Raw genomic sequence first — 20,088 nt, forward strand, 5'->3', positions numbered from 1 at the left:
CTATGATAAATAATGAACATGGCTGTGCTGGTGGCTTCAGTGCGGCCTGGTCTGTGTTCATTTAGATAAATGCCCAGGAGTAGATTGTGGGGTCACAGTCTTTGAGGAACCTCCATTCTGCTTTCCAGAGTGGCTGAACAAGTTTACTTTCCCACCAACAAGGAAATAAGTTCTCTTTGGCCACTTCCTAACCAGCGCCTATTATTGTTAGTTTTCTTCATAATGGCCATTCTAACTTGGGTGAGGTGGAATCTCAATACTGTTTTAAGTTGCATTTCTTTTATGGCCAGAGATGTTTACCATTTCTTTGTGTGTCTATTGGCTATTCTTATTTCTTCTGAGAAGTCTCTCTTTAAGTCTTTAGTCCATTTATTAAATTGGGTTGTTGTTCCTTAGAGGCTTTGTTTTTAGGGAGTTTAATATTTTGAGCTCTAAGTATATTTTAGATGTAATGCCCTTGTCTGATGTATATCTAGTAAAAATCTCCCCTTCTGTGGGTTTTCTATTTATCCTACCAACTATGTCCTTTGCCATACAGAAACTCTTCAGTTTGATGCGACCACTGTCCTTAGGCTTTCTCAAGGCTAACACCCTTCCACTTGAGCCACAATACCACTTTCAACTTTTTCTGTGTATGTGGTACAGAGGAATTGAACCCACCTTCATGCATACTAGGCAAGCACTCTACCACTAGGTCACGCTCCCGGCCCGATTCTGGATCTTTACTTAGGAAGTTTTGACCTGAGCTTAACTGCTCTAGTATTGCCCCTACCCCTTCCTGTAATATTTTCATGGTGTCTGGTCTTACACTGAAGTCTAAGATTACTATTTAGTAGGCATAGTTATCTAACTAGATGTGCCATGAGGTAGTTTTCTTTATTAGTGTAAACAAACTCTCCTAAAAACTTTGGTGAGAAGGAATTTTATTTTTTGCTTCAACTTCACATTGTGTTTCTTTCAATGTGTAAGGGAAATATTTAGTCAAAGAAAAACTGGAATATAGAATATCTTAATTCCTATTCTTTGGAAATAATAGGCCTCATTCTGTGTCAACCACCCTGATAAGGGTATTAGCCCTATGATTTTTTTTTTTTTGCCAATCCTGGGCTTGGCAAAACTCAAGGCCTGAGCACTGTCTTGTCTCAAGGCTAGTGCTCTACCATTTGAGCACAGCACCACTTCCAGCTTTTTCTATGTATGTGGTACCGAGGAATGGAATGCAGACTTCATGCATGCTAGGCAAGCACTCTACCACGAGGCCAAACTCCTGGCCTACAAACAAGTATTAAAGAAAAAAATCTCTATATGAAATCACTGGCACATAAATTTAGCTTAGAACATAAACTTAAGCTGTCATAGATACATATTGATCTATATATCAATATATGTCTATAGAACATATATCCTATCATAGACTTATATGTCTATATAGATATATTGATATCTCTGAATTCAAGTCAATGGCTTGAAGTACCTGAATATTGAGTCATTGCTCTTGTATTGTTCAGATCTAATACCCACATATCAAGGAGACCTTGATCAAAGAAGCCTTTTGCTTCTTTGGTCTTGGCTTATCTCACTCAACATGATCTGCTCTAGTTCCATCCACTTCCCAGCGAATGCCATTATTTTATCTTTTCTGGTGGCTATGTGGAATTCCATTGTATATATGTACCATGTTTTTTTATCTATCTATAGTGGGGCATCTGGGTTGTTTCCATCGTTTGGATATTGTGAACAGTACAACGATGAACATGACTGTGCAGGTGTCCTTATCATATCCTAGGTTATGATGCTCAGGGTAACTGCCTACGAGTGGTATGGCTGGGCATAGGGAAAGTCTATATTTAGTTTGTTGATGAACCTCCAAACTGCTTTCCAGAGTGGTTATACTAGTTTACATTCCCACCAGCAGCGCAGTAGGGTTCCTCTTTCTCCACATCCCTGCCAGCACTTGTTGTCTTAGTTCAGAATATTGGCCATCCTGATTGGGGTAAGGTAGTATCTCAGGGTTTTTATTTGCATTTCCTTTATGACCATGGATGACGAGCATTTTCTCATATGTTTCTTTGGTACTTTTGCCTCTTCCCCTGATAAGTCTGTCTTTAGTTCCTTGCCCATTTATCAATTGGTTTGTTGGGTTTGGGTGGGTGGGGATCAGTTTTTTAAGTTCCCTGTAGATACTGGATATTAAGTATTTGTTTTTATAATAATTATTTAGGTTCAAAGTAAGTAATTTTAATGTTAAAATGAGCAAAAATCATAGTAAATATTTAATGTGCAAGCTTTGTAGAAGAGCATGAGGAAGTCATAATGAGAGTCCTGAGAGATTTCTTATTTCTCTTTGCTGTTCTCAACCATCAAGTGGACAAGTTTTCATTTTGGCTTTTTGTACATGTATTGAATACATATAGTTTTTTTTTTTTTTTTTTTTTTTTGCCAGTCCCGGGGCTTGAACTCAGGGCCTGAGCACTGTCCTTGGGCTTTCCTCAAGGCTAGAGCTCTACCACTTGAACCCTACTCTCTGGCTTTTTTCTATGTATGTGGTGCTGAGGAATCGAACCCAGGTCTTCATGCATGTTAGGCAAGCACTCTTCTATAAGGCCAAACTTTTGGCCACTACAGATTATAAAAAATTGAACAAATTATTTTTAGCAGTATAACATATAAAAATGTGCAATTCATATTTAGTTACAAATTGGGTGTTTGGGGTCTGGAGCCAATGACTTGTAATGCTAGCTACTCAGGAGGCTATGACCTAAGGATTGGAGTTTTCAAACAAGCCAGCCCCACTAAATTACCAATACAAAACCAGAAGCAGAGCTGTAGCTCAAGCCTTGAACAAAAGGAGCTAAGGAACAGTGACCTGGCTCTGAGTTCAAGCATGCGCACGTGCACGTGCACGCACACGCACACGCACACACACACACACACACACACTCACAAACTGACCTTTGTTTTTCTATAATTAAAAATTTAAGGGCTGGGAATTTGGCCTAGTGGTAGAGTGCTTGCCTAGCATGCATGAAGACCCGGGTTCGATTCCTCAGTACCATATACATAGAAAAAAGCCAGAAATGGTGCTGAGGCTCAAGTGGTAAAGCTCTAGCCTTGACAAAAGTCCAAGGACAGTGCTCAGGCCCTGAGCTCAAGCCCAAGACTGGCAAAAAAAAAAAAAATTAAGTTTAGCTTTTTGACTGTCAAGTAAAAGATTTAGACCTGTACTGTCCAAGGTGCCAGTTGCCCTAGTGAAATTTAAATTAAGTAAAATCAAATAAAATTGAAAATTCAGTTCTTCAGTCACTCAAGATACATTTCAAGTGTCCAGCATCCACAGGTGGTAGTGGCTAACACTACTGTTGAAAGGTAAAGTACAGAATACCCCATATTTTCCTTACAGAAAGTTCTATTGGATAGTGCTAATTGTGGGAGTGGAAATTCTGTGCTCTATCTCTGATAATTATTTAATGACAAGCATTTCTATCATTTTGATTTCATTTTCCTGTTCTGATTACATATATATATATATATACATATATATACTTGTGTGAGAACGTATACTTTTCTTGTTTTCTGTTCAATAAGGAGTTTTTAAAGACATTTAGAGGCTGGGATAGCTCAGTGGTTAAGAATTTGCCTCAAGCAGGGCTGGGAGTTTGGCCTAGGGGTAGTGCTTGCCTAGCATGCACAAAGACCTGGGTTCAATTTCTTGGTACCACATACATAGAAAAAAGCCGGAAGTGTTCCCGCCTGTAATCCTAGCTTCTCAGGAGGCTGAGATCTGAGGATCAAGGTTCAAACCAGCCTGGGCACAAAAGCACCTGAGGCTTGGCTCAAGGGTAGGGCAGTAGCCTTGAGCTGAAGAGCTCAGGTACAGTGCCCAGGCCGAGTTCAAGCCCCATGACCCACAAAGAAAAAAAGAAAGAAAAAAGCCAGAAGTGATGCTGAGGCTCAAGTGGTAGAGCACTAGCCTTGAGAAAGTCCAAGGACAGTGACCTCAAGCCCAACATTGGCAAACAAAGAAAAACAAAAAAAAAAAAATGGAATTTGCCTCATGCATGAGGCTCTAGATTCCATTTTACTTTCATTTTTTAGTGAAATCTTACTAAACTTTTAGGCTTATAACATGCATTATTTACAAACAATTATTTTTCTTCTTTTATTAATACTCTTGTTAAAGTAACAATTTTAGGAAGTTAATCATGAGTATCCTTACACTAGTGACACATATATTTTGGTTAAAATACCAAAACATTAAAAAGATGAACAGGATCTGAATAGGAGAAATATGAATTACCTTAACTTCTATTATGAGTTTCATTTTATCAGTATCCAATTTTCTCTTTAGTTGGTCAATTGCATGCTGTACCTCAGTGATCTGGATTATAAGATTATTCTGTGTGATATATAAAGAGATTTGTTTATTTAATATCCATACTTTTAGAATAAATTGCTTTGTGAGCATTAATTGAAGTGATAAATGTCAAATGAGAAAATCATGAAAGTAATCTATTCCATAAAATAAATACTGCTTTGACATGTATTTTATGATTTTCTGTTGATTTCTTATACTTTAGGGACTTTTTTGTCCTACTATTGTTCACTTATTATTGTCATTAAATTAGTCCTATGAAAATCAGTAACTACTACTATGAATGGAATAAGCCAGGTTTAAGATAATGGCAAGATATCAGAAACTGCCACGATGATTTATTATCTGAGCCAGATTAATCGTTTTTAAATATTTAGAAAGGAAAATATATTTTAAGAAAATCTACTCAAAATAAGGAACCTTTTGGTTTCTTTTATTTAGAGAAGTTTATGAGTTACAGTAGTCTTCACTGAGTAAGTTACTTCAGAATAGTAAGCTTCCACTGGGCTACTGGCTTATATCTGAAATCATAGCTACTTAGAAGGCAGAGAATTTTTTTTTTTTCTGCCAGTCCTGGGCTTGAGCTCAGGGCCTGGGCACTGTCCTTGGACTTTCTCAAGGATAGAGCTCTACCACTTGAGCCTCAGCACCACTTCCGGCTTTTTTGTATGTATGTGGTACCGAGGAATCGAACCCGGGTCTTCATGCATGCTAGGCAAGCACTTTAACCACTAGGCCAAACTCCCGGCCCGGCAGAGAATTTTTTTGTGTGTGGGGGGGTCATGGGGCTTGAACTAGGCCTGGGCAGCTGTCCCTGAGCTCTTCAGCTCAAGGCTACCACTCTATCCTTGAGCCAAGCCCCACTTCTCATTTTCTAGAGTTTATCTGGAGAAAAGAGACTCAGGTCTTTTTGTGCCTGGGCTGACTTTGAACCTTGATCCTCAGATCTCAGCCTCCTGAGTAGCTAGGATTACAGGTTTGAGCTACCTCGCCCAGCTTAGAAGGCAGAGATTTGAAGATCAAAGTTTGATGCCACTCAGTCTGTGAGACTTTTATCTTCAATTTACTATTAAAAATGCTGGCAGTGGAGCTGTGGCTCTAGAGGTAGCACCCTGGCTTTGAGCACAAAACCTCAGGGACAACACATAGGCCTCGAGTTCAAGCCCCAGGACTTACAGACAAAAAATAAATTGTAAACATATTGTAGTGAGCACTGTTAGGACCCCTGCTCTACTACTTCATCAGGTACTTTTCTTTTTGTTAGGAAATGTAGCTCTCATCCCTATAAATAGAACATATGCTATTTAATCTAAGGCATAACAATATGTAAGTGCATTCTCCGGCAATAATTACTGATCTGCTAGTCTAGTTGATCTTCCACCAGGAAAAAGTGAAAGATATGTGCAACTTCATGATTCATGGAGAAGTCTCTCTTTTGTTTTGGAGATATGTGATCCTAATTACAACTGGCAATTCTACTTCTCTTATTAAACACAACCAGGCTGGAATCTGTGGCTCATGCCTGTAATCCTAGCTACTTAGGAGGCTGAGAACTGAGGATCACAGTTCAAAGCCAGTCTGGGCATGAAAGTCCATGAGACTCTGATCTCCAATTAACCACCAGAAAACAGAAGTGGTGCAGTGGCTCAAGTGGTAGAGCACGCCAACCTTTAACTGAAAAAGCTCAGGGATAGCACCCACGCCTAGAGTGTTCAAGCCCCAAGACCAACAACAACAAAAACAACAATAACAAAGACAACCAGAATAAGCCAAAACTTAACAGGGAAGAGATAGCAAAAGCACTTGAGACATCATTACTCTGCTGTTAGCCTCTCAGCAACCTTCCACCCATAACATGGTTCAAGAATTTTGTTACTCTGTAAGAAAGCTTAAGTCAAAGTTTTGTTATGCAGTCTGAAGCATCCTAAATCCCATTAAATCAACAATTGTAAAGCATGTTTTCTGAAGAGAACATTTCTAGTAGAAGGAGAGCACATGTAGTACCTTAGAGTCTGAGATATTTGCCAGATTCTTTGGTCTCATCTTGATCTCCCTGGCTTCAAGTTGCATGAGCAATTTTTTATAGTAGAGTTCCAAATCTTCTCGAAGTTTTGTTAAAACCTCTTCTAATGATGCTGTGACTTTCTTTGTTTCAAAGTATTTTTTCTTCCAGTTATCACAGGCTATAAGAGCAAAACAAAACAAAATCAAAGGCTAAATGAACTCTAGGAAATTTGTGCAAGAGTTCTTTTTCTTTTTTGCCTTATCTGTCATTGGGTGGTAAGGGGGGTACAGAAATTGAAGGACAATGGATGAACAAATGCAGTAGTGGTACTCTATAGACATTGTTTTGAAAAGGAACTATATAACTTGTGGGTAGGGAACGGAGGAGAAAAACTGTAAGGGAAGGGATGACACTGTCCAAAAAGAAATATACTCATTATCTGACGTGTGTGTGTGTGTGTGTGTGTGTGTGTGTGTGTGTGTGTGTGTGTGTGTGTACCAGATCTTAAACTCAAGGTATCTTGCTCTCAACTCAGCTTTTTCCCTCTTGGCTAGTGCTCTACCACTTGAGTCAAGCCTCCTGTCAATCTTTTCTGCCAGAATTACCTAAATTTTAAGGGACAAGAAAGGAGCATCCATTATAGGATACCAAGTGTTAACTCTAATTTTTCTATCTATGAAACCAATACTTCAAGTCCTACCTCTTGTGCTATCTGTGCATTCCAGTTAACCCACAAACAAAATTGGCCAATTGGGGGCTCACTTCAGTAGCCCATGGACTAAAAGTGGCCAGGTGGGCAGTATGTGTGGCCTCAAATTCTTTTTTGGACCAACATCAAGAACTTGGTATCCAAGGGCCTCCATCTTATAAACTCCCCTCCCTGAAGCATCACCAGTCTCCAATCCAGATATACTAGCATCAAAACAATTATGCCGCAAATTGAGAATCCTACAATCTGTTAATTCTACCTATTTTTATTTTTTATAATCCCCAGCTACAACTTATGCAGGTCTTTCAAATGAACATCTCTCAAAGTATGGACCTACATCTTCTTCACTCTGGTTTATCTTTATTTCTACCACTTTAAATGATACTGCTTATAATTCTATTGCAAAAACTCTCCCTTATTTTTTTCATATTAGCAAGGCAGAGGGACAAACACAATTAAACACATAGAGATCTTATAATTCAGGGGCAACTTCTAAAGTTAGTGATATCTAAGCTGATCTCAAATGATTTACAGGAGATAATCAGACGAACTGGGAAGAAGAGAGTAGGAGCAAGTAGGAAAAAAGAAATATATGGCAGATGGAAAAGCACGGTATTAAATAAATTTCCCACCATTTCCTGGAAACCTCTCTAATTTACCTAATTCAGGCATTCTTCCTTTGTATTTCTATTCATAGAACAATGTAGTTCCTTTACAATATCAATAGGTGGAATATATCATTAATGCTTAATTTAGTTATTAATTCCTCACTGGACCATAAAACTTACAATGTCAGGGACATGATTGTATCTGCCTATTAGTATCATTTTAGCCTCTAGAACTAGATTCAATAGACTTTTAATATTTTTAAATAAACTAATGGAAGAATTAAGTAAAATAAATTTCAGTTATAAACATTTGATTTTGATTAACAAATGTTACATGAAGTATTATATAAAAGTTGAATAATGATATTGTTTCCTATATTGCATCTCTTTAATCAGGTATTTTTTTAATAATTTTTTATTGTAATTAATAAAAGGGTTACATGATATTTGCCAGATAGAAGGTGCATTAATTCACATACATTGATACCCTTTCACATGTCTTGGTACCCATCACCCTCCCCTCCCCACCCACCACCTACCCCCCGTATTGGTTTTCCCCCCTTCCCTATAATATTTCAAATAACCAAATACCAATAAATTCAATATATCAGATAACAAAGTGAGATACTGCAACAATATATAATAGTAATAAAATAATAATTATCATTATTAGAGTACTGGGCATTAAGGCCTCATACATGCTGGGCAAACTCTCTACCACTTGAGCTGTGCTGTCAGCTCCATTATTTATGTTTAATTTGGAGATCTCAGTAACTTTTCCAGGTCTGGCCTCTGACTCTCACAATCCCTCTGCCTAGGAGGAGCTAGCTAGAACTATAAAATAACTTTTTTTAATCTTCAAAGTATTCTGTAACACCTAAGTGTTTTTACAGTGATAAAAATCTATGTAATAAACTTTACCTTGGTATCGTTTCAATTTGCTTTGTTCAAAAAGCTTTTCAACTTTTTTATTTAGTTCTTCTTTAACATTTTCCAGATATTTTCTTTCTTCCCTTACTTGTTTCATTTGTTCAATAATCTTCTGTCCTAAAGAAATTATAATCCATACTAATTCATGCTGAAAGCCTAAAAGATGGTTGATATCCTAAAAGTATAATAATTAAATGTGTCTACAAAACAAGATTAAAAAGCCAGGAAACAGCATGCATGAAGACCCAGGTTCAATTCCTCAGTATCGCATACATAGAGAAAAACTGGAAGTGGTCCTGTTGCTCAAGTGGTTGAGCATTAGCCTTAAGAAAGCTCAAGGACAGTGCCCAGGCCCTGAGTTCAAGCCCCAGGACTGGCAAAAAAAAAATTAAGAAAAAATCTCTAAGATTCAAGACTTTCTCAAGAAAAAAGTGAATTATTAAATTTTCATGATATCAATAATCTTATTTTTTGTAGGTTCCATAATGCCCCACCGCCTTAAAGACATATTGTAGTGAGCACTGTTAGTCCAAGGACAGTGCTCAGACCCTGAGTTCAAGCCCCATGACTGGCAAAAAAAAAAAAAAAAAAGCCAGGCGAGGTGGCTCATGTCTGTAATCCTAGCTACTCAAGAGGCTGAGATCTGAGGACTGGGCTCAAAGCCATCCTGGGCACTAAAGAATATGAGACCCTTTTCTCCAATTAACCACTGGAAAACTGGAAGTGGTGCTGTAACTCAAGGGGTAGGGCAGTAGTCTTGAGCTGAAGAGCTCAGGGACAACGCCCAAGCCCAGGGGTAGGACAGTAGCCTTAAGCTGAAGAGCTCAGGGACAGCACCTAGGCCCAGGGTTCAACCCCCATGGCCCACAAAAAACAAAACAATAAATTTTACCAAAAACTCTTCTTCTATAAAACAGGATGTATCTCTTACATCTACATATATGTAAAAACATAGATATTAATTTTTGCTGATTATGTTTTGGTAAATTTGCCTTGGGCAGTTATTAATATCTTATACTGAAAAATATACATTTCAGACAAATAGTCTTAGTGACTATATATGCAATAAATAGTATGTGTAATAAACAAACAATTATATAATTTACGTTTTATTATAGGAAAGTATACAAAACAAAATTAACTATTTTAATCTGTCTTTTTTCATAGCCAGTCCTGAGGCTTGAACTAAAGGCCTGAGTGCTCTCTCTGAGCTTTTGTGCTCAAGTCTAGCTCTCTACCACTTGAGCCACAGCTCCACTTTTTAGCTTTTTTGGTAGTTAATTGGACATAAGAGGCTCACAGGCTTCCCTGTCAGGCTAGTTTTGAACCATGATCCTCAAATCTCAGTCACTTGAGTAGCTGGGATTATAGGTGTGAGCACAGGAAGGTGGCTATTTTTTTTTTTTTTTAGGGATGGGATAACAAATGTTCAACAAGAAATGTATATACTACCTTATGTATGTAACTGTAGCCCTTCTGTATATCACCTTGACAATTAAATTAAAAAGAATATATAGTTCAGTTAGTTATATTAAGTATATACATATTACACAGTCAGCCCTACCCTTTTTTCCAGAATACCTTTTCTTTTCCTAAACTTCCTAGGAACTTTATTATGACCTTTAAATAACTCCTTATTCACATATTTACCTCACAGCACCGTTTTCCAGTGTCATAATACTTACTCTCTATTCTTAATAAAGAGCCATCAGTTATTGCTGAAGGAAGAACAGGTTGAAAAGGAAATGAAGGAAAATCTATAAGGTCTGGTAGGGTGTTATATTCTTTTTCATCCAGCTGTAAGAAAACAAAATTCAATTGGATCTAGTAGGGCAACACATTCCTTTTGCATTTGTCAAAAGGTATTTGTCAGTGCATACCAGCAATGCGTTTACTTACATGCTGATGGCTCTTGATTGATTCTGTATTTATAGCTACAGATTCTCCTTCATATTCCTATTTTATGATTATAAATTATATATACTACAAAATTAAAAAAATTAATAAATACATTTCTTTTATTCTTTTTTTGGTTAGTCCTGGGGACTGAATTTAGGGCTTTGTTGTTGTAAGGTAGGTTGTCTACCTCTGTGCCATGAAGCAAGTCCCACTTTGGTTTGGTTATTTTCAAGGTAGGAACTTCCTTTATGCTTGGCTGGAATAAGCTTAATAGCATAGCTTTTTAGTTTTCTAAAAACGTTTTTTATCATCCAAAATCATTTTTTGCATAGTTTTACATTTTATGTGAATATGTGTTAATTTATATATTTATATTTGGTGGTATTAGGTTTGAACTCAGGGCTTTGTAATCACTTAGACTTGCTTGCTCTGCTGGTATTCTACCACTTGAGCCACCCCTCCCTCCAGCCTTTTATTTTATTGTTTTAAAAAAAATTTAACTTTTTTTTTTGTCTTTTCTGTTTTGGCACTGGGGATCAAACCCAGGACATTGCATTGCTAGGCAAGCACTTTGCCACTGAGCTACATTCTTATATGCTTTATTACCATATCTGTGTTTTCCTTACATTTATATCTTTTTTTAATAATTATGTATAGAGCAGTTACAGTTATATTCACCGGATAGTAGACACATTACTTCTCACACATTGATACCCCTTTCTCATGTTTCCCCCTTTCCCTTCCCCATCCCCTCCCAATCATCTTGTTTTCCCTCCTTCCCTTTCCTATTTTTTATCTTCATGTTTCAACCTTTTTTGGTTTTGTTTTTTGTTTTATTAAAGAATTTATTAACGATTTTTACATCATATTTTAAATGACAAGTTTAACAAACAAGTGTTCAAGAAGGGAATCTTTATTCTTTCTACTTTTAAAGAAGATTTTATTAACACTGATTTTTACATCATATTTCAAATGTCATGTTTAACAAACAAGTATTTTAGAAGGGAATCATCCTTAAAATGATTTTTACATTTTAAAAGACACTGAGAATAGTGCTTAGGTCAATAAACGCTATAATCACTGACACATAGACTTTAGAACATAACTAAGGGTTTGCATGTCATACATACATATTAATCTATAAAATAGAACATTATGTCTATAGAGTATATAGCCCCTCATCATTTTTATGTCTATGTAGTTATGTTTATATCTCTAAGACCATGTCTATAACCTTGGGTAACCAAGTATTTGCTCTTGTACTGTTTGGATCTAATATCCACATATTAAGGATACCATGTGCATGTTTCTACCTTTTGATAAACTACCTCAAGCCTCATCATGTTAATGTTTTGCTCATACTATTTTATAGATCTTAAATTGTTTTCAATTCTGGTATGTTTCTACTTCCATAACATTAGTTTCTACTTTTAATTAATCAAGTTCCTACTCTTATTCTGGTATTCTTTTTCTAGTCTATTTTATTAAATTATAAAATCATTTTTCCATGAGGTAATGGAATCTACCTCAATTAGAAAAAGCTCTCTGATAGAGCTTAAGAGCTCAGGGACAACACCCAGGCCCAGAGAATTCAAGCCCCATGACAACCCCCGCCATCCCCCTCCCCCCAAAAAAGAAAAAGCTCTCCACAAGGAGAGAAGATAAAATCACAGAACTTATGCTTATAGCCTAACCAGAACAAAGAACATATTCAATTTACATTTCAATTTAGGAAATATGACCCGTAACCAGAGTATAGCCAGCAGTTTACCACTTAGCAGAAAGATAGGGAGTAGTCATAACTACTCACAGAAAACAGAATTTTGGAACCACTGTTCGGGCACCCCCCCCCCCCCCCCCCCCCCCCGTGTGAGAGCAAGGTTAGAGTCTAGCACGGTAGAGTATTTTCTTTGAGAAGACTTGAAAAATGTAGGTTGGGGGCGGGGCAGGATTATAGGCATGAGACACTAGAGTCCACTTTTTTTAGAATATTGTACAAAACAATAACAAAAGAAACAGCAATAACAGCATAACATCAAACAACGATACAGCATTTATTGACATGAGCATTATTCTAAGTGTCTTGTAAAATGTAAAAATCATTTTAAGGATGAAGACTTACTAAGTAGACTAGAGGTCTTACACTTGTTTGTCCTAGAAAAGGTTTTAAACACTGGGTGCCAGTGGCTCATGCCACTTAGTAGCCACTTAGTAGCCACTTAGCTACTAAGGAGGCTGAGATGTGAGGATTGTGGTTCAAAGCAAGAAAATCCATGAGACCCTTATCTCCCCCAATTAACCACCAGAAAACCAGAAGTAGCACTGTGGCTCAAGTGTTATAGAGTGCTAGCCTTGAGTTGAAGAGCTCAGGGACAGCGCTCAGGCCCAGAGTTCAAGTCCTACAACCAACCAAAAAGGAAAAAAAAAAGGTTTTAAGCATACAGAAAACTAATAGAATAGTAGATTCAGGAGCTTTTCCTCCTGTGTTCTAACCAAGAGATGATTAAACCATTTTCTGTAAAAGAAAATGGCAGCTCCATGCCAAATATATTTAATTAAAGAGCTGAGATCCAAATAAAGGTAAGAGGTTAGGATTATAAAAATAGTACAGGAATGTTATTTAATTTTTTTTGCCAGTCCTGGACTGTGAACTCAGGGCCTGGGCACTGTCCTTGGGCTTTCTCAAGGATAGAGATCTCTACCACTTGAGCCACAGTACCACTTTCAGCTTGTTTTTATTATGTGGTACCCAGAATCGAGCTGGGGTCTTTGTGCAGGGTAGGCAAGCACTCTAACACTAGGCCAAACTCCCAGCCCAGGAATGTCATTTTTAAGGGAGAAATAACACAACTAGAAATAAGTGAGTAGGAAAAGAAAGGGAAAATGTAAAAGCAGACTATTTTAGAGGAAAAAAAATCTAAAGAAAATAAATTTTAAAAGAGCGCTTAAAAACAAGGGTCAAGACTACTAGCATAACTTTATTATAAATATTGGATAGAACAAAGTCTCAAACCTTCCAGAAAAGTAAGAACAACTGAAAAAAATTACATGGTATCAGACTTACATAACATAAAATTATGAAAAACCTGAGGCCAAAAGTATCAATTCTTTTAATAATGTACATAGACAGTACATTTACTAAACAGAAGGGCTTTTAGAAGAGTCAAAGTAAAATATAATTCTAGGCTGTAGGTGGGAGATATAAATACTTAAAACAATGATTAAGACAGGCTAAAAATACCCAGGAACATCAGGATTTTACCAAATAAATACAAAATTTTAAAAAGCAGAATATGTTGATATATAAAAAATAAAATAACCTAGACCCCTCCAGACCTCCCAATTACATGAGTAACTCATATAGTTATTCAAAGTAGATCTTTATTTGCTAAGACTAAAATTAATTTTTGGTGACTCAGACCAAGAACTTATTGGTGTGCTTATCTATTTCAGTCCGAAGAACATAAAACTATAAGGTCTTACTCTTATAAATACCTTGGCAATAAACTATTCCCTAGGACTTCAGAATCAAACATACTTAGGATTACTTTGGTATAACCTTTAACTGTATTACAGTAAAATGCTATATATTGAATTTTGCCACGTAGATCCTGTTATCATAAGGAAGCCAGGGAATATATTCTTGTCTGCATTCTAGGCTGTACAAAAGACACTGCAGGGTTTTTCATTTCTGTGTTTCAATTCAATATATTCTTCAGTGGCTAACGGAATAAATGGTATGTGATAAATCCTTTTCCTTTTTATCTCCTGAAATAGTTGGCTTTCTTGCTTTATTTATTTTTGGTCATGGGACTTGAACTCTGGCCTGGGTGTTATCCCAGAGCTCTTCAGCTCAAGGCTACTGCCCTACCCTTGAGCCATAGCCCCACTTCCTGTTTTCTAGTGATTAATTCGAGATAAGAGTCTCTCAGCTTAGAAGGCTTTGTATTGCCCGGATGGCTTTGAACCATGATCCTTAGATCTCAGCCTCCTGAGTAAGGAGGATTACAGGATTACAGGCCAGAGCCACTGCCTCGCTCTTGCTCTCGGTTTTAGAATGTCAGAGACTTTTGGCATTCTAAATTTAGTCAGCCTAAGTTCTATATTGCAGGTTCTTGTCAATTCAGAGAATAGTGCTCAGGTCAATAAATGCTGCAGCATTGCTTGTTATGCTGTTATTGCTGTTTCTTTTGTTATGTTGCAGTACTGGAGGTTGAAAACAGGGCCTCATGCCCTACCACTAAATTATATTGTCATCTCTTCAAAACATTTGTTTTTGAGACAATGGTCTTGCTAAGTTGCCTAGGTCTGGCATCAAACGAAGAGGTTCAGATCCTTTTGTCTCAGGCTTCTGAATAGCTAAGATAACTAGAAAGGACCATCATATTTGGCTCATTATTATTATTTAATAACACCAAAATTGTTATGGTTAAAAGCATGGGGCCCTCAAGCTAGTCTAGACTACTTAAGATCCAATCCCAGCTTTAATATCTCCTACTAATTTGTTCATTGTTGACAATTATTCAAACTAGAATTGACAGTATTCTTAAGGATATCCTAAATTCTTCTCACAAATATTTGCAAAATCTTCAATCTCCCCACAATTTCTGGAGAATAGGTTATTTGAAAAGTAGTTACTACTTCTTTTAAGCTGTTGGTATTCAAATTAGATAATATGTCCAATGTCCCACTGCTAGTAGCACCTGACAACAATTTATGCACTAGTATACTATTTCCTCTCACATACTACAGAAATGTGTCCTAATGACCGGAGTGAAGTGGCAATAATAATGTGTTAAATTAAAATTAGCTGCTACAGGTTACATTTAAGATTAGTGCTCCTCTAAAAATAATAATAGCATTTGTGGATATGATCCCAATAGGTCCTATGGATAATTTTTTTCTCACTCTCATTTTGGCATATTGTTTAGTCACAAAAAGCAGAAACAAAAATCAGATTACTATTAATACTGATATTAGAGCAACTTACTTCTGCTATCAAAACCAGAAAATTTTAATTTCTGAAAAAATATTGTGTCAACAGTACACTTAAAATTTTTAATATCATACCTGATTGGTCTGTCTTCTATTGATAGTTATATCATCTTTGTTTTTCCACAGTAATTGACTTTAAAGAAAAATGACAGGTTAGAAAGTCACAATGAAACCTGATTTTAATATTTCTTTTATATTCCTACATGAATACTTTAGACCTTTTTTTCAATGTACTACAAATACAGGTACAACACTAAAAATGTTTACTGTTTGCCTGAAAACGAAGTGGGGTATCAGACACCTGTAGTCCCAGCTACTCAGGAGGCTGAGGCAGGAGGATCACTTGAGAACAGAATGATGGATCAGTCTAAATAACATTAATGACCCTGACTCTTGAAAAAAAAAAAATCAGCCAGAGGCTATTATCATTTTTCCTTTAAAGTTCATTAGTGATCAGTATGAACTACAATTAGTATGAACAATAAAATCATATTACAATTAAATTCCAAAAACAGTTCAATATCTGTGACAAATAGGAATGATAAAAGTATTCTTTTTTTCTTTATTTTTTGCCAGTCCTGGGACTTGAACTCAGGGCCTAAGCATTGTCCTTGGGGTTTTTCAAGGCTAGAACTCTACCACTTGAGCCACAGCACCATTTTTCTATGTATGTGGTACCAAGGAATTGAACCCAGGTCTTCATGCATGCTAGGCAAGCACTCTATCCCTAGGCCAAACTCAAAGCCCAGTCAAAGTAATTTTAATTACAGGTATCACTAATTGCACTCATGCTCTTGTTCTAATTAGAAGTCCTTCTAAGGGATAGGCTTAGTGGCATGCTCCTGTAATCCCAGAGGGAACACAAATATCTCAGTTGGAGACCCGATAGAACAACTGGATGAAATCCTACCTGAAAAACAAGCTAAAATGTCTGTGGCATGGCTTAAGTCATAGAATGCTTGCCTATCCAAATGCAAGAGTCTGAGTGTAACCTATAGCACTTCCTCTCCCCCTCAAAAGTCTTTATAATAATATCCTAGATATCACATTTTTTTTTCCTGGTCTAAATGATGATATATAAAACCAGTATCTATGTGAATTACCCTTGTTCATTGCTGTAGTTACCACTTGATTCTTCCAAAGATCCTGGTACTTCAAAATTTCCAATGTGATTTTTTGCAGTCTGATTTTTTTTTGGAGTGACTCTTTCCTCAGCTGATGTGATGTTTATGAACAGCAAACAACAGAATATTAAGAAAATACCAAAATAAAATTTATTTCTAGATTTATACATTATAATCTTGTCCTATGTGTCAAAATCCTCATGAAATGTACTATAAACATATAAAGCAACAATTTCCAAAGTGAATATTATGACATATAAATTTATATAAACAGAAAATTCTTAGGTGAATTTAGTTTGGTAAGCATTGTATTAAGCAATACTAAGGAACAAGCACCTACACACATTCACACACAGACACACACTTATAGGATTTCTTTGATTATTTGCAACATAAATCTGCACAAGGGACTAAATTGGGAAACTGTCTTCAGAGATGTTTTTCCAACAGTATCTTTTGAAATAATGTTCTAAGGAAACTTAAACAGTGTAAATATCATTTATTATTTCACATACATTTTTATTTATAAAATCTTTCATGTTAGCAGTATTTTTCATAGGAGAAATCTTTACACCATTGAAACACCAAACTAATGTTCTACATGATCAATACATTTGAAAAGATCCATAAACCTAGCAGTGTTAATGAAGATTTCCCTTGTAGGAATCATTCAGTAGCCTTCTTGTACACCAACAATACACAAACAGAAGGCCAAATCAAGAAAATGATCCCATTCGCAATAGCCCCCAAAAGAATAAAATACTTAGGAATTAACTTAACCAAAGATGTAAAGGAACTATTTAATGAAAACTATAAAAGCCTAACAAAAGAAATTAAAGAGGACACTAGGAAATGGAAAGACATCCCATGCTCATGGCTAGGGAGAACCAACATAGTGAAAATGGCTACACTGCCAAAACTGATATACAAATTCAATACAATCCCCATCAAAATCCCAAAGACATTCTTTACTGAAATAGAAGATATAATCCAAAGGTTCATACGGAACAAGAAAAGACATAGAATAGCCAAAACAATTCTAGGCAAAAAGAGCAATGCTGGTGGTATTACAATACCAGACTTCAAATTCTACTATAGAGCCATAATAACAAAAACCATTTGGTATTGGCACAAAAACAGACCAGAAAATCAGTGGAACAGAATAGAAGACCCAGAAATAGATCCACATACCTACAGTCAACTTGTATTTGATAAAGGAGTCAAAGATATACAGTGGAACAAAGACAGTCTATACAATTATTGGTGCTGGCAAAACTGGGCAGCCACATGCAGTAAACTAAAAATTGACCCTAGTCTTTCACCATGCACAAGCATTAACTCAAAATGGACCTAAGATCTCAATGTCAGTCAGGAAACCATGAAACTGCTACATGGTAAGAGTAGGAGAGACACTGGAACTCATAGGCACAGGCAAAAGATTCCTGAATAGAATCCCAGGGTCACAACAGATTGGAGAGAGACTGGATAAATGGGACTACCTAAAAATAAAAAGTTTCTGCACAGATAAAAGCATAGTCACAAAAGTAGAGAGACAGCCAACCAACTGAGAAAAGATATTTACCAATAATATATCTGACAGGTGCTTAATATCCAGTATCTTCAAGGAACTCAAGAAATCCCCCCCAAACCCAACAAACCATTCACTAAATGGGCAAGGGAACTAAAGAGAGACTTATCAGAAGAAGAGATTAAAATGGCAGAAAAGCATATGAGAAAATGTTAATTATCCATGGTCATAAAGGAAATGCAAATAAAAACAACCCTAAGATACCACCTTACCCCAACAAGAATGGCCAAGATTTTGAACTCAGACAATGGCAGTTGCTGGTAGGGTTGTGGAGAAAAAGGAACCCTACTACACTGCTGGTGGGATTGTAAACTAGTTCAGCCACTCTGGAAAGCAGTGTGGAGGTTTCTTAAAGAACTGAAAATTGACCTTCCCTACGATCCCACCATACCACTTCTGGGCATTTATCCTGAACATCATAACCCAAGATATGATAAGGACACCTGCTCAGCTATGTTTATCTCTCCACTATTCACAATATCCAGGTGATGGAAACAATCCAGATGCCCTACTGCAGATGAATGGATACAGGAAATGTGTATATATATACACATATATACACACAATGGAATTCTACATAGCCAACAGACAAGATAAAATAATGGCATTTGCAGGGAAGTGGATGAATCTAGAGTGTATCATGTTGAGTGAGACAAATCAAGAAAAAGGAACAGAAGGCGCATGGTATCCTTAATATGTGGCTATTAGATCCAAACAGTACAAGAGTGAGGACTCAATATTTGCATACCCAATGCTATGGACATGGAAATATAAACACAACTACATAGACATAAAAATCTATGACTCTATAGATCTAATGTTTTATTTCATAAATTATGAAATACAAACCCTTAGCCTAATTTTGATTATGTTCTAAAAACTAAGTGCCAGTGATTGTATATAGAGCTTCCCTTCTTGAACACTTGTTTGTTAAACATGTCATTTGAAATATGATGTAAAAATCAATGTTAATAAATTCTTTAATAAAAAAAAAAGTAAAGTGGGGGACTGGAAGTGTAGCCTAGTGCATGTATGAAATCCTGGGTTTGAATCCTTGGTATCACATACACAGAAAAAGCCAGGAGTGGTGCTGTGGCTCAAGAGGTAGAATGCTAGCCCTGAGAAAGCTCAAGGACAGTGACCTGGCTCTGAGTTCAAGCCCCAGGACTAAAAAAAAAAAAAAAGTGAAGTGGTAGAAGTGTTGTGACTACTGTGATTCTGTTTTCATCTCTACATAATCCTTTGTTTTTTCTCTTCCACCTAACAAATTGTTTGAAATTTCCCAACTGCAAACCTAAATTTGAATTGTAGCTTTTATCTTGCCTAATGTAAAGCTAAGTTTTCCCACAATTTGCTCATAGATTTGATTGCTGTCCTTTCAGTTTTAATTGAACTCACCTTCTTCCGGATAATCGTTAAGGAAACTGGGATCTCCTCCAGGTTCATCCATTGACAAAATTACTTTAACGGGTCTGTGGATTGTTTTATCAGCCTCAGCAGTATCATTAATCTGTTGTTCCTCTAAAGTAACTGCTGATGGCTCTGAATAGACATTTCCCAAGTGATCCATTACAGGAAGCAGATACAATTCTGATTGAAAAGCCTAAAACACACCAGAAATTACAAGAAAATAATTACAATTAAAAATTTTTTTTTCACAGTCATGGGGCTTGAACTCAGGGCCTGGGCAATGTCCTTGAGCTTTCTCAAGGATAACATTTTATCATTTGAGCCACAATACCACTTCCAGCTTTTTCTGTGTATGTGACACTGAGGAATCGAACCCAGAGCTTTGGGCATGGTAGGCAAGCACTCTACTTCTAGGCCACACTCCTGGCCCCAAAAACCAGAATAAGTT

General features: G+C 36.6%; 1 protein-coding gene across 8 annotated transcripts in view; it reads right to left on the reverse strand.

Annotated features, from left to right (window-relative positions):
- The window catches only part of Spata1 (spermatogenesis associated 1), a 47,789-nt gene that overhangs the window by 12,453 nt on the left and 15,248 nt on the right, over positions 1-20,088 (reverse strand). For 7 of the 8 annotated variants that reach the window (XM_090334511.1, XM_090334508.1, XM_090334515.1 and 4 more), the window contains 7 exons: positions 19,629-19,833; positions 16,622-16,733; positions 15,594-15,651; positions 10,310-10,421; positions 8,616-8,741; positions 6,377-6,555; positions 4,298-4,396 (listed from right to left, as the gene is read on the reverse strand). In XM_090334511.1, the coding sequence (XP_090190637.1) occupies positions 4,298-4,396; positions 6,377-6,555; positions 8,616-8,741; positions 10,310-10,421; positions 15,594-15,651; positions 16,622-16,733; positions 19,629-19,833 (891 nt within the window). The remainder of the gene's footprint in view (positions 1-4,297; positions 4,397-6,376; positions 6,556-8,615; positions 8,742-10,309; positions 10,422-15,593; positions 15,652-16,621; positions 16,734-19,628; positions 19,834-20,088) is intronic. The other variant, XM_090334516.1, reaches the window with a different exon arrangement.

This window comes from Megascapheus bottae, chromosome 6 (genome assembly GCF_031878675.1).
Source record: "Megascapheus bottae isolate mThoBot1 chromosome 6, mThoBot2.hap1, whole genome shotgun sequence".
Taxonomy (NCBI): Eukaryota; Metazoa; Chordata; class Mammalia; order Rodentia; family Geomyidae; genus Megascapheus; species Megascapheus bottae.